Source organism: Chenopodium album, chromosome 26 (assembly GCF_948465745.1).
Source record: "Chenopodium album chromosome 26, dcCheAlbu1.1, whole genome shotgun sequence".
NCBI classification, from domain to species: Eukaryota; Viridiplantae; Streptophyta; class Magnoliopsida; order Caryophyllales; family Amaranthaceae; genus Chenopodium; species Chenopodium album.
This window is the reverse complement of record NC_137859.1, coordinates 1676661-1691185: the sequence shown is the minus strand read 5'-3', so window position 1 is coordinate 1691185 and position 14525 is coordinate 1676661. Positions and strand designations below refer to the sequence as shown.

At 37.8% G+C, this 14525-nt stretch overlaps 2 protein-coding genes across 3 annotated transcripts; both read left to right on the top strand.

The window, feature by feature from the left end:
- Nucleotides 1–517: 517 nt before the first annotated feature.
- On the top strand, nucleotides 518–7246 carry LOC145616276 (kinesin-like protein KIN-5D). The gene is made up of 23 exons (XM_081670972.1): nucleotides 518–731; nucleotides 1070–1320; nucleotides 1426–1555; nucleotides 1687–1842; nucleotides 1952–2428; nucleotides 2561–2658; nucleotides 2749–2905; nucleotides 3020–3089; nucleotides 3224–3300; nucleotides 3394–3447; nucleotides 3559–3639; nucleotides 3755–3866; nucleotides 4051–4137; nucleotides 4228–4403; nucleotides 4499–4660; nucleotides 4743–4850; nucleotides 4953–5111; nucleotides 5190–5273; nucleotides 5479–5684; nucleotides 5779–5880; nucleotides 5986–6095; nucleotides 6179–6330; nucleotides 6771–7246. Exons 2-23 carry the CDS (start codon nucleotides 1136–1138, stop codon nucleotides 6990–6992), a joined length of 3165 nt encoding a protein of 1054 aa, XP_081527098.1. The 5' UTR covers nucleotides 518–731; nucleotides 1070–1135; the 3' UTR covers nucleotides 6993–7246.
- A 1345-nt stretch (nucleotides 7247–8591) lies between these two features.
- Nucleotides 8592–14517, top strand: LOC145616413 (uncharacterized). Of its 2 annotated transcripts, XM_081671125.1 has the most exons (4): nucleotides 8592–8924; nucleotides 9116–13328; nucleotides 13599–13662; nucleotides 14379–14517. In XM_081671125.1, exon 2 carries the CDS (start codon nucleotides 9253–9255, stop codon nucleotides 13267–13269), a length of 4017 nt encoding a protein of 1338 aa, XP_081527251.1. In that variant the 5' UTR covers nucleotides 8592–8924; nucleotides 9116–9252; the 3' UTR covers nucleotides 13270–13328; nucleotides 13599–13662; nucleotides 14379–14517. The 2 variants fall into 2 exon arrangements, with proteins under 2 accessions (XP_081527251.1, XP_081527250.1); XM_081671124.1 differs by lacking the exon at nucleotides 14379–14517 and having other exon boundaries at nucleotides 13599–13882.
- The last annotated feature ends 8 nt before the right edge of the window (nucleotides 14518–14525 follow it).

The following is a 14525-nucleotide window of genomic DNA, read 5'->3' as shown; positions in this document are numbered from 1 at the left end:
ACCTCATATAAAATGAGTACCTAAATACGTTTCGAATTTTATTTATTCCCAATAAAACTATTTCAACCTTTTTTAAAAAATTACACATTTACTCTATTACCCTTAATTCCGGTAAAAATATAAAAAGGATAACGCTTTCCATATAAAAATGAACACTATAATATTGGTTGAGGAAGTAACTTTTATGGAGAAAATTGCATAAATTTTTTTTTTTTTAAGAAAAGAAATTACATAAACTAATACTCCAATGATTATAATAATACAACTATACAAGTACAATTTTTTTACGTATATATTTTAAAATTCACATGATACTCTTTTTTATTTTTGTCTATTTCCACTTTTCAAAAAATTCAAAAACGACATCCACCAATTTTTATAACGGTCACAAAACCAAATATTCAAACGGACCACCTAATTCTAACGCCCGTTATTTCCCTCTTTAACCCATCTTCTTAACGACAACCCCCCTTCTTAAGTAACGCCGTCAATTTCTTGCCCTCTCTTTTGTAACAAACTCTCTCTTTAATTTCACTTTCCTACTTTCTCTCTCTACAAATTAAATATAAAAAATAATAAAAAAATAAAAAAAAATAAAATCACCAACTCATCATCTTCTCTGTTTATCTAACACAGTCCCACGCAGTCACATTCTTCCTTCATTTTGAATTCTTCTCCTGCAATTTTCCAACCTTTTTCTGGATTTTTGCCGGCCATTTTTGTTATTCAAGGTTTCTCTCTCTACATTTTCTCTCTCTTCTTATTATCTATTTTTTTTTTAATATTTTTTTTTTTGAATTTTTTTGATGTATTGATCGGAGTTGATTCAGTCGTTTTCGATCTAGCTGCAATGTCACTGTTATTAATCCATGTTGTATTTTTTTTGAAGAATTTGTTTTAATATTAGCTGTTTTTTTGGTTGTTTTCTGCTTATGATTGTTGTTTGTAGCTGTTAAACGCATCTGTAGTTTGAATTTTTGATTTTAGGGGAAAAAATTGAAAATGTGGATCGATTGTAGTAGTTAGGGTTTTGTGTTTATTGATCAATTTCTGGTATTGTTGATTTCAGTGTGAAATTGTTGAATTGATTATACGAGGAATTGTATTTGAGATTTTGTTGGAGTGAATTTTGGTGATGGAGAGGCAGGATAGCAGAAGGAGAGGTGGTGGTGGAGGAGGAGGAGAGATTAATACCGTGTCGCCGGCTCGTACACCGAAGTCCATGGATAAATCTACCAGAGATCTGAGACCGGATACCTCGAATTCGAGTAAGAATGATAGAGAGAAAGGTGTGAATGTTCAGGTTATTGTGAGATGCAGGTGAGATACATTTGAGTGAATTAGTTTCTAATTGTGGAATTTTAATTAAATTAACATAGATTTTATTGGGAGAATTGATTTTTAGGGTTTTTGATGTGATTTTAGGCCTTTGAATGAGGATGAAAGGAGACTGCAGATACCTTCTGTGATTACTTGCAATGAGATCAGAAGAGAGGTTTCTGCTGCTCAATTAATAGCTAATAAGCAGATTGATAGGACATTTACTTTTGACAAGGTAATGCATTTATCCATTTTCCATAATTATTGAACTGAATTTGGTTTGCCTTTTTTGTTTAATTGTTTCCATTGCATTTGCATTTTGGCTTTTGTAATTAAAGATGACAATACTGGTGCATTGGATTACAGGTTTTCGGTCCGACATCGAAACAAATTGACTTGTTTGATCATGCTGTGTCTCCCATTGTTTATGAAGTGTTGGAGGGGTATAATTGCACTATCTTTGCCTATGGTCAGACAGGTACTGGGAAGACATATACTATGGAGGGAGGAGCTAGAAAAAAGGTTGCCAGCTTTGCCTTTAACAGTTTTGTGAATTGTTGAACTCTGAATTGTAGTATTTCTGTGATGATGGTTGTTAGTATAGCTGATAATGGTTTTTTGGGTTTTTCAGAATGGGGAATTCCCGAGTGATGCAGGGGTTATTCCCCGATCAGTTCGCCGGATTTTTGACATATTGGAAGATCAACAAGCTGAATACAGCATGAAAGTTTCCTTTTTGGAGCTGTACAATGAGGACCTAACTGATCTTCTTGCCCCTGAGGAATGCTCAAAGTTCATTGATGATAAGTCCAAGAAGCCATTGGCACTTATGGAAGATGGTAAAGGAGGTGTGTTTGTCCGAGGCTTGGAAGAGGAGATAGTGACTACTGCGGACGAAATTTACAAAATCTTGGAGAAGTGTTCGGCCAAGAGGCGTACTGCAGAGACACTACTCAACAAACAAAGTAGTCGTTCACACTCTATATTTTCTATCACAATTCATATTAAAGAGTTTACCCCAGAGGGTGAGGAAATGATCAAATGTGGAAAGCTTAACCTTGTTGACCTTGCTGGTTCGGAGAATATATCTCGTTCTGGTGCTAGGGAGGTAAATTGCTAATTGTATACTGTGGCTATATGATAACATTCTACTAAAATTTAAAATTTTGAAGATTTCTTGTTCAATCACATAACACCATGTTAGACACAAAAGTTAACAATATAGGAATTTGTTGGACAGGGTCGAGCAAGGGAAGCTGGAGAGATTAACAAAAGCTTACTTACACTTGGTCGATGCATCAATGCTCTAGTTGAACATTCTGGTCATGTTCCATTTAGGTATGAATTCAAGTGGCCAGTTCATTTTATACCTAGTCAGCTTTCTCTTTTAATGTCTTCTACTTATTAAGAGAGTTTCCTGGTTATCAGAGATAGCAAATTAACAAGACTATTGAGAGATTCCTTGGGAGGCAAAACCAAGACATGTATAATTGCAACAATAGCTCCATCAGTACCTTGTCTGGAGGAGACCCTTAGCACTTTGGACTATGCATACCGTGCAAAGAACATCAAGAACAAGCCTGAGGTCAGTGATCTAATGACTTCTGTTTGCTGAGTCATGCTTATTAGTTTCTGTATTACATCATGTAATGGATTTTGGAGGTACAATATTAAAAAATTCATTCAAATACTTTTTCAGGTCAACCAAAAGATGATGAAGTCTGCATTGATGAAAGATCTGTACTATGAGATTGAACGGCTCAAGCAAGGTCTTATTCTTTTGCCTCATTCTTGTTAATTTTATCTATTATTACATATTCTTGCACCACCCTATGTGTTCCAAAATGAGAAATTTCACCTGGAGGCAATTATTTGAACCTATGTGTGCTTATTCTTAAACCAGAGGTCTATTCGGCAAGAGAGAAGAATGGAATTTATATACCACGAGATCGTTATCTTCAAGATGAAGCAGAAAAGAAGGTACATCTTCCACTCTCGATTGATATATAACTTGAGAGTTTGGCGCTAGCAATTTAACTTTTTATTAACCATCCTGTGATTCAACTTATCCAGGCATTGACAGAAAAAGTGGAGAAAATGGAGCTAGATATGGACTCCAAGGACAAGGTATATGCGATGGCTTAATTTTAGAAGTGTCGTGTCTTTTGACCTTCAAATCACTTATGGACTCAACTGCATGATGTTTACTAGTTGCCTTGTCTTTTTTGTTTTGTTTAGCAACTAGCGGAACTTCAGGAGCTCTATAATTCTCAACAACAGTTGTCTGCAGAGTTGAGCAATAAACTGGAAATGACTCAGGTATAATAATTGTAAAGCATACTACTAGTGATTATACTATAATAGATTAGCATTACCTATCCTTGTTGCTTTACTCTCTCTTCTGTTAACCCATTATATTGATGTATGCCACCAGAAAAGGCTTGAGGAAACTGAGCATGCATTCTCTGATCTTGAAGAGAAGCATAGGCAAGCAAATGCAACAATCAAAGAGAAGGAATTTATAATAACTAATCTCCTGAGATCAGGTGAGCAAATTTGAGAATTTTTCCTCAAGCATTGTGTCCCTAGAAGGTGGACTTGTGTTATTATGTTTGCTTACTGGTAGTTTCTAATAATCAAGTTTGCACTTTTTTTTTAGCTAAATAAATCTCTTATACATTGGATTTAGTACGATGAATATTGACGTAAAGTGTGGCATAATTATTTCAGAAAAAGCCCTAGTTGATCGGGCAATTGACCTTCGGACAGAATTGGAGAGTGCTGTGTCAGATATCTCTTGCCTATATGCGAAAATTGGTTGGTTATCTGAAAACTAAGAATGGTTCAATCAATATGTTTGTTATAAGACATATTATAATAGCTGTTAATCCTTAATTTGGGTTACAGAGCGGAAAGATAAAGTTGAGGACGGGAATAGGACCCTTGTTCAGAAATTCCAGTCTCAGTTGACACAGCAGCTTCAAGCCCTGCATAAAACTGTTGATGCTTCTGTTACCCAACAAGAGCAGCAATTGAAAGATATGGAGGATGATATGCAATCTTTTGTATCATCCAAATCAGAGGTAATGTCCAGATGTCCACTTACCCTGTCCCTGAATCCTGATAAATGAAAAATAAATTTCATTCAATAAATGCTTATAATACACTTTGCTTGTAGGCTGCTGAAGAATTAAGGCAACGACTAGAAAAGCTGAAAACCATGTATGGCTCTGGCGTCAAAGCATTGGATGATTTAGCAGGAGAACTTGAAGGAAACTCAGTGTTGACATTTGGAGACTTGAACTCAGAAATATCTAAACATTCATCAGCCACTGAAGAGGTAAAAGATGAGTCTGGTAAATTTGGGAGTTTCGTAAATTCTTAAAAGTTAGAACTTTCACTGATACAAGGCTTTATGACAGCTTTTCAACCAATTTGCTCATGAGGCTGATGCATTGTTGAATGGGCTTCAAAGAGGTCTGAATGATCAGGAAGAAAAGATAATAGCATATGCTCAGAAGCAGCGTGAGGTCAGTTTCACCTTTATAGTAAATATTGGTTGTACTTCGTCAGATCGTGTTCTTGGCAAATTGCCAATTGGCCTAACTGTTTGATCTGTGTAACTGTTGCAGGCTCATTCCAGAACTGTGGAGACTGCTCGTTCAATTTCTAAAGTTACTCTGAACTTTTTCAACACCTTAGATGCACATGCATCTAAATTAACTTGTATAGTGGAAGAAGCACAAACTGTAAATGAACAAAAGTTGTCGGATTTGGAAAGAAAGTTTGAGGTAATTTTACTTGTGTTTTTGACAGTACTTTATATCTCCCACATATCTGGCTCTAATATACTTTTGTTGCATTTGCAGGAGTGTGCCGCAAAGGAAGAGAGGCAATTATTAGAGAAAGTGGCAGAACTTCTTGCCACTTCAAATGCAAGGAAAAAGGAACTGGTTTGTTTCTTTTTCTTCTTCACTGTTGATTTGACTCACTTTTCACGTACATTTATAAAGATACCTGAGCTCACCTATAACTCTCGATGGATCCATCTCTATCTAATCCTATTAACTTTTGTGATATTTATGACAACGTGCATATTTGCTCTATCAATTCAGTCATGTTTCTGCTATTATCTTAAACATGTGCTACTTGTTGTAGGTTCAAGCAGCAGTTACTGGTCTTAGAGATAGTGCGGCCTCCAGGACTACTCAACTTCAGCAAGAGATGTCAACTATGCGAGAAGATACGGCAACTGTCAAGGATACCTGGACAGTTTATGTTGAAAAATCTGAATCCCAGTATCTTGAGGATACTTCTGCTGTAGAAAATGGAAAGAAAGACCTTGAAGGAGTCCTGCATAGCTGGTATCTTGTGATACTTGGTTTATGAGTATTATGGCTTAGTAATATTTTAGCTTTATTTTCCCAAGCTAATCATGTATTTTTTGAAATCCCACAGTATGGACAAGGCAAAGATGGGAGCACAACAGTGGAAGGATGCGCAACAATCGTTGCTGAGCCTCGAAAAGTGCAATATTTCTTCAATTGACAAAATCGTAAAGTGAGTGGCTTACTTTTATTTGATCAGTATTCCTGGTTTTATGGGTGTAGTTACAATTTTACAATTTGATGCACATATTTACAATTTTATGTTTTTATTTATCAGGGGAGGAATGGAAGCTAATCAAAGACTTCGGACAAAGCTTTCCTCTTCTGCGTCATCTACTTTAGAAGATGTAGATGTCACCAACAAGGGTCTTCTTTCTTCAGTTGACCGTGAGTTTTGACTATTATCAAATTCAATGTAGATCATGTTTGTCCTTGCCTTTATACTAACAGTTACGAGGGGTAACCTGCAGATTCTTTGCAACTAGACCATGAAGCACGTGACAATCTTGATTCAATCATTACACCTTGTTGTGAAGACGTAAGGCAACTGAAGAGTGGTCATCACCATAAAATTGTCGAAATTACCGACCATGCTGGAAAATGCCTTTTGACTGAATACAAGGTGAGAATCTAAAGTTATCTTCAAATACTTTACAGGGTGCTTGGAATCTTACACTTGAACCTACTTTTCAATTAGACCAAATTTTCAAGTTGGGGAGAATATTACCAGGATAACTTAAATAACAAAATTCTATCACATATAGCTAATATCAGTTATATCACCCAGAAAATGTAGGGTAGGTGGTGTCTTTACTAGGAATTGTAAGTCATATGAGGGTTGGTTCCAAATTGATGGCCACAGTGGCTCTGTCTAATTTCCTTCTTGAAAGTCGGTGTCTTTCTTAAGTGAGGGATCTTAATTCTGAAGTCACTGCTTCTTTCTCTGAGAACTGCTCATCAAGTCATCTGATTGTCATAAATTCAGAACATGTCATAAGATCATTTGAACTGTGTTTTACCAGGAGATCTATTGAATATCCCTAATTCTTCTTGTCTGAACAGGTGGATGAACCAACTTGCTCGACACCAAGGAAGAGATCAATCAACCTACCAAGCGTGACATCAATAGAAGAACTTCGAACACCTGCTTTCGAGGACTTGTTGAAGTCATTTTGGGACCTTAAGTCTGGAAAGCAGACAAACGGTGATGTGAAACATATTTTCGGACAAGAGGGTGCTCAGTCTGTAAGAGACCCTAGGCTTCCTCTCATTGCAATTAACTAGAGTGAGAGTCGGCATTTTGATTATTAGATGCAGCTATAGCAGTATGCAGAAACCATGTACAGTATGTATACAAACCATGTAACTTCAATTTCTTTATTCGTTCATTGTTTTGTTGGATGAATCTCAACGCGTGTAATCCGGGAACATTCTGTAGAGTAAGGTTTTCAAGGATCATTGTACTACTCTCTTCTTATTGATGTATAAGAGTTCTTACTAGTAATCTCGGTATTTTCACTTTTCCTTGGGGCAATTACACACTGATTTCATCAGGGATTACAAGAATTTCAAATCTCAGATTAGTGTGTGTATGATGCGTATCTGAGCCATTCATCCAATTTACTGTACCATACTATCATTTGTGGGATCACTTTTGGATGGCAAGTCAATGCTAATTTTCAAGATAGAATTCTGATTGGAAAAACTCTAAAAATAAGTTCAGTTAAGTTTTTAATTTCATTCTCTCATAAAATATTCAGTTTATTCCAGCTCTAATAAATTCAGTTCAGTTTAGCTTAATTTAGTCAATCAGAATAGACCTTAAGTATGTAATTCAAATTTTGTAAAAAAAAAAGGGATAAGTAATTCAAATTAACTTATTCGGTGTGGTAGTGAGATAAATCTTAAATACTCCTATCAATTTCAATAAAACGGTGAATAAGGTGACTTATCTTTAGTTCATTATCAATCATACCCATAATGTGGGTTCATTAAAATAGAGACTTTCACATTAATGTTGAAATTAAAAATCTATTGATTGATTTTCCTAATTGATCACTTATTGGTGGAACTTATGAAACTTGCAACCAATAGGATTGCAACTAAAATAAAGAACATACTAACAAGAGTGGGCTCAAGTGGTAAGCAAGTTGATGTCGCTCAAGGGGCGGTCTTGGATTCTAGCCTCACCGTAGGTAGAAACTCTTGTTGGGAGACTCACCCACCATGAAGCTAGGTGTACAACCCGGATCGAATTCAATTGTAGTCGAAACTAAGCTCTAGTGAACTAGGTGGGTATCGTAAATAAATAAATAAAATTAAACTATATAAAGAATATGACCTGCAATCTAGCCTATCTAAATTGGCTTTAGTGGCTTGCATAAATAAGATCTAATTATTTCATACTAATTGATAGTGTCAATTAATTATGGTCGAGGAAAAAAAACACGCCATACCAAGATAGCCACGTGTTCAACGAGCAATATAAGTATGTAACCATATGCATCATAATGTATGAATGTACGTAAAACACGTGTGATGTAACTGATGTACACATCATTCTATATTTTATCCATATGCCATATTATATTAATAATGCACAATAAATGCAATGTTAGTATGTTACAATGATTACATACCATCTCAAATTCTCAACACACCTTCATCACATTAACAAATCCGTTTAGAAGCTCACAAAAAAATAAAATAATATCACTACAAAATTAATAAAATCCAAAAAAAAAAAAAAAAAAAAAAAAAAAACCCCAAAACGCAGCGTTTAGCATTAAGAAAACTACAGCCCTCTGCAACGGTCTGGGCTTGGTATGAGTCTCCGTCTTTGTTTCTCTCTCGTCTTCTTTTCTCTTTCTTAGTTTCTTGGGTTTCTCTCTCTTCTGAAAATATAAACCTTTTCCTCTTTCACTTTCTCTCTCCTCTTCTTCTTTCTTCTCCTCTTTTCATCTTCTCAATTCATTCATGCCCTTTTTCGTCATTTACTATTAATCACACGCCCATTATTCCTCCACGTCTGCTTCGTCTTCTTCCTCCCCTTCGATGTTTATATAACCGCTTCTCCTCTTTTCTCTCTCTTTCTATTTCACTCTACTTTTTCTAGGGTTTTCTGGGTTTCGTTGCTTTTTCCGCATTCTTCGATTTCGTACTTTCATGGCTGCTCACTCCTCGTTAATTTGGTGTTTCTGCGAATCGTCAAATTAGGTATTTTTTTGATCTAATTGATTTTTGAATTGTGTTTGTTATTGGTGAATTTGTTATTAAGGCATTGTTGATTGGTTTTTTTTTCGTTTTGGGTGTGTGATTGTTTTTTGTTTTTGTTGTTTTTTTCCCGCTAGTTTGTTGTGTTGGTTTGAAGTTTTGAAAATTTTGTTGTTGTAATTTGTTGTTTCTAGGGTTTTTGATTGGAATTTCGATTTGATCAATTGAGGTCGTTTGGTTTTGGGGTTGAGTTGTGTGCCAGGGGATAGGAATTTGAGTGTGTTGAGCTGAGTTGGGGAGGAGGTTAGTGTGTGTTTAATGGTTATGTTTGATGGCTATTGAAAAGAACCACGTTAAGGCGGTGTCGCGGTTGGATTCGGAGTTTTCTGTGGGGAGTAGGAGTAGGGAGAGTATGTCGAGTGATGATGATGAGTTTCGTAGGAGGAATTCCGGGGATTCTGAGGATGATGATGAATTTGATGATGCTGATTCTGGGGCAGGATCGGATGATTTTGATTTGTTGGATTTAGGGGAAACCGGGTCTGAATTTTGCCAAGTTGGGGACCAGACTTGTTGCATCCCTTTTGAGCTTTATGATCTTCCTGATTTACATGGGATTTTGTCGTTGGATGTTTGGAATGATTGCTTGACTGAGGAAGAGAGGTTCGGCCTCACGAAGTACCTGCCTGACATGGATCAGGAGATGTTCATGCTGACCTTGAAGGAGCTGTTTGGAGGTGGAAATTTCCATTTTGGCAGTCCTATAACTAAGCTAAATCAGATGTTGAAGGGAGGGCTGTGTGAGCCCAGAGTTGCTCTGTATCGCCAGGGGTTGGATTTCTTTCAGATACACAAGCACACTCATTTATTGCGGAGGTATCAGGATTCAATGGTCAGTAATTTCTTACTGATGAAGGAGGCTTGGCAGAAATGCAAGGGATATAGCATTGAGGAGAAACTGCGTGTTTGGAATATAGCGAAAAGTCAAAAGAGTTTGATGGGGGAAAGAAATGAGTACATGGGGTCTGAGTCTTCCGAAAGGGAGTCAGGTGAGGCTTTGTTGAGGGCAAAGAGACGGAATACTGGGAAGAAAGCAGGATATGATCCTCTATATGGTGCCAGTCCTGCGTTTGATTTCTCTGGGGGAAGGGGAGCAACTGGTGATGTTACCAAATATGGGCAGCAAAATCCAAAAGGATTGTTGAAGGTGGCTGGAATGAGAAACCCTTCTCCTAATGTAGCATCATCACGTGTCCATTCTCGTGTCTATGGCCACCAGAACATGAACACTGGTGCCCATGGCTCAGACTTGGTTGCCTCTAGAATGGGCAAGGCAGCTATCCATGATATTATGACAACTAGTGGGGATGACGAGCAAGAGATGTATGGCATTGCTACCCAGATATATTGGAATGGTATGGATGGAAACATGATGGTTGGGGGCAGGCCTGTCAGGTCAACAAAGAACCATGAAGCTTTTGTAGATGATGAATGTGATGGTGACAATTATGCAAGTCGGCATCAGTCTTCAAAGCCTGATTTAGCTGTTCATGGTAGAAACTTGAACATTAATCAGCTGTCTGATATTAAAGTCTTAACTGCCAAGCCGTCTAATGTGAGAGGTTTGCATGATTCTTCCAGAAGGGCCAAGTATATTGATCCTGTATATGACCAACAAATGAGACCTGCTAAAGGCCGTTCTTCACAGCTTGCTTTGAAAAGGAATCTGCCTGGCTATGCAGATGCTGCGGAACCATATTGGATGAAGAATCAACAGGGAGAGGCATACTTAACTGATCCTTCGTTTGATTATGAGGGTATTGATGTTGAGACCAGGAAATTAAAGCTGGGCAGAGAATTTCCTGATCATAGATTTACATCTCTGCACGCTTCCCAACAGATGGAGGATAGAATCTTTCATCCAGAGAAGCGAGCTAAGCTTTTTTCAGAGAATTTTAGAGGGGCTGCAGTGCAAAATGGAGGGTCTAGTATGTTTCCCTTTAATGGTGACAGAGTGTTTCATGGAGGTGAAGAAACAGAGTCTGACTCATCCGATCAACATGAGGCAGACCAGGATAACAGTCCTTTGATCATGTCCAAGCGAGCAAAACATGGCCGTATGGATAATTCTCAGTCTTCCTTATCCAGGTCAATTTTTGACGAGAAGAAGGTGAAGCGGACTAAGAAGGGTGTTAAAGGAAGTATTTTGACTCGTGAAGGGATGCTACCTGACTCTAGTACAATGGCTAATTTTGAAAGGCATTTTCCTAGGCCAGAGATAGACTCTTATTCCTCAAAAATGAGGCAGAAGGCAAAGATGAATAGTCTGGATAGCTCACCAAACTTTGCCACAAGAGGGGCAGAAGATTATTATTATGGTGGTGGTTTTGGAAACTCATGTTTTGAAAGTGATATGAAATCAACTTACAGACTTGGAAGGAATGGCCAAGTTCTATCTGAGGTTGCTGGAAGTTCTCCTATTTCCATGAATATGCCCTCATCTGCGGAGAGAAGGCAGAAAGGAAATGTTGGCTATGAATTTTCCTTGCAGCCCAAGAACATGAGAGGTTACAATATTGAAGAGAATGGGGTTATATTTGAAGGCAATCCAATGGGCAGAGGTTCCAGGGACTTGGATACTACTACATTAGTCGGTTGCACTTCATCCGTTAAGAAGAAGAAGAAGAGAAAGGAAATTTTTGCAGAAACTAATGTGCGAGATGGATCTGATTACTTGACGTCTCATCAGCAGCTTTCTGATTCCATCCCCTTGAAGAATTGGGCCAAAAAAAGACTGGAGACAGAGTGTGGTTCCCCAGGTGCCAGTACATCAGAAGTACCTGTTCTAGAGGCTGTGATTGCGGATCCTGAGCCAGAGATTAAACCTCAAAAGAAGCCATTTGTTCCAATAACACCTACTGTACATACTGGTTTCTCTTTCTCCATTGTTCACCTTCTTTCAGCTGTTCGCATGGCGTTGATTACTCCCAGTCCTGATGGTGCTTTGGAGGGCCAGAAGCATAACGAGAACACTGGAGCAGAACCTGAAAATAAGAATGTGAAGCAAGAATGTGGAAATGGTTCCGTGGAACAGTTAGATATGAACATTCAATGTCCTGAAAACACAAATGTTCTATCTATAACAGTTCAGGAAATTGTGAGTCGTGTAAGAACTAGTCCTGGGGATCCCTGTATTCTTGAGACACAGGAGCCACTTCAAGATCTAGTTAGAGGAGTTTTGAAGATTTTCTCATCCAAAACCGCACCCCTGGGAGCCAAGGGTTGGAAGCCTCTGATATGTTATGAGAAATCTGCCAAATGCTGGTCTTGGACTGGACCAGTTTCACAGAGTTCAACAGACAATGAAACCCCTGAGGAGTTGACTTCCCCAGAGGCTTGGAACATATCTCGTAAAATGCTTGTAAAGTTGGTTGATTCATATGCCAATTGGCTTAAAAGTGGTCAAGAGACTCTGCAGCAAATTGGAAGCCTTCCTCCACCACCACAGGAGTTAATGCAGCTAAATTTTGATGAAAAAGAAAGGTTCAGGGACCTGAGAGCTCAGAAGAGTCTAACTACCATTACTCGTAGCTCTGACGAAGTTAGGGATTATTTTCGCAAAGAAGAGCAATTGAGGTATTCAGTTCCAGATAGAGCATTCTCTTATACCGCTGCTGATGGTAAGAAATCTATAGTTGCTCCATTGAGAAGATGTGGTGGTAAGCCGACTTCAAAAGCTCGAGATCATTTCATGTTGAAACGTGATCGACCTCCTCATGTTACCATCCTTTGCCTTGTCAGAGATGCAGCTTCTAGATTACCGGGGAGCATTGGTACCAGAGCTGATGTTTGCACTTTGATAAGAGACTCTCAGTATATTGTAGAGGATGTCACTGATTCTCAGGTTAATCAGGTTGTTAGTGGGGCCCTGGATCGTTTACATTATGAGCGTGATCCATGCGTACAGTTTGATGGAGAGAGGAAGTTGTGGGTTTACTTGCATAGAGAACGGGAAGAAGAGGATTTTGAGGATGATGGTACCTCATCTACAAAGAAATGGAAGAGGCAGAAGAAAGATGTTTCTGAGCAAGATGACCAAGTTACTGTTGCTTGCCAGGGGAACATAGAAAATAATGGATTTGATTTGAGCTCTGATCTCAATGTTGTGCCAACAGGCTTAAATAGTGAAAAAAAATCAGATGTAATTCATGATGATACAGGACAAAGAACAGAAGACAATGCAAAGGCTAATCACATGCCTGATGAAGCTGCTTCCCAGCAAATCCTGGAAAGTAGATCGCAATGCCAAGATGTCTCAGCTAAAGAAGAATTTATTGACGAAACATAGGAGAAAATTAGAGATGGGTCGGACTTGTTGGAGCATTCTCCTTAGTGGTCTTTTTTCAGGTATTAAATATGTATACTCTCTTTCCTGTACGTGTGTTAGATAAAAATATGAATATATGTTGTAAGTTTAGTAATATTTCAGAACTTATTGCTAATCTGCTTGCATAACATCTTTTTGTAATGCTGAACAACTTTGGACTGAATTGGAGCTCCCCCTTTACATGGCCTGGTTGTTATTTATGTTATGCATGGTCTCATTTTCAGTACCATCGTGATTGACAACTCATGCAATATTTTTTTTTGTTTTTTATTTTTTTATTTTTTTTGCAGGATTAAGCTCTTGTATGTTGGCCTTCCTGTCAAAGTCTTGAGGATGTATGATATATATTACGAGGTGCTACATTTTTTTTTTGTGTATTACTGATATTAAAGCTAATCCAAAAAGTAGAGGAAAAAATGGATAAAAAAAGTAAATGGTCGAAAATTGGTTGTCTTGTGAATACAGCTAGTAGCCTAGTACAGTTAGGCTTTTTTCAACGTCTACAGCTTGGTAAATAATGTATTTTGAATTGAATAGTATGATCACTTCGAAATCAAAGTGTGTCTCCATATCATATTCTTTTATTGTTTCTGGTAATGTAGTCTTCTTAGCATATTTCCCTTATCTAATGCTTGCTTCAGCATATGTCAAGTATTTACTAGACCAAAAAAAAAAAAAAAATTCACCTATATATTGCCATGCCTTCTTGATGTTGTGCTATACAGACAGTGAAAACTATCCTTGTAACATGTCATTCTGCACAGAACATATTCTTGCAAACCACTAGCGGACATGGTATGCCAGGTTCATGAGTTGGGGATGAACCAGCGGCTTCATTTCTGAGATTCATTTTTATTCTACCTCTTCCATTGATGAGTACTCTCATCAAGAACTAAGTGGGCATGAGATGTAACTCAGATGTGGGCTCATTTCATACAGATGTTGTCTGTTTTCTGTCTGAACAAGGGTGTCTTTAGTTGTGGTCGCTGCACGGCTGCACCCCCTTGAATGTTTAAATTTCATTAATGATTTAACATAAAAGCTTGAACATGTGAATATGCTATGCACAGGGATCCTGTTTTTCCTTGCATCAGAGTTCTTGTTCTATTGAATTGAGCCAAATTCGCTGATGTATTAGTGCAACGCAGCTGGTGCATGTATTGATCTTTGCCTGTCGCCATGGCTGATGGTGCCATGCTATTTATCACAGGTACTGG

Bases quoted from the DNA above. Each gene is read 5' to 3' on its own strand.
- LOC145616276 (XM_081670972.1), top strand. From the start codon at position 1,136: ATGGAGAGGCAGGATAGCAGAAGGAGAGGTGGTGGTGGAGGAGGAGGA. The intron at 2,429-2,560 runs GTAAATTGCTAA...TTTGTTGGACAG, and splicing joins CTCGTTCTGGTGCTAGGGAG to GGTCGAGCAAGGGAAGCTGG. The intron at 2,659-2,748 runs GTATGAATTCAA...CCTGGTTATCAG, and splicing joins TCTGGTCATGTTCCATTTAG to AGATAGCAAATTAACAAGAC.
- LOC145616413 (XM_081671125.1), top strand. From the start codon at position 9,253: ATGGCTATTGAAAAGAACCACGTTAAGGCGGTGTCGCGGTTGGATTCG.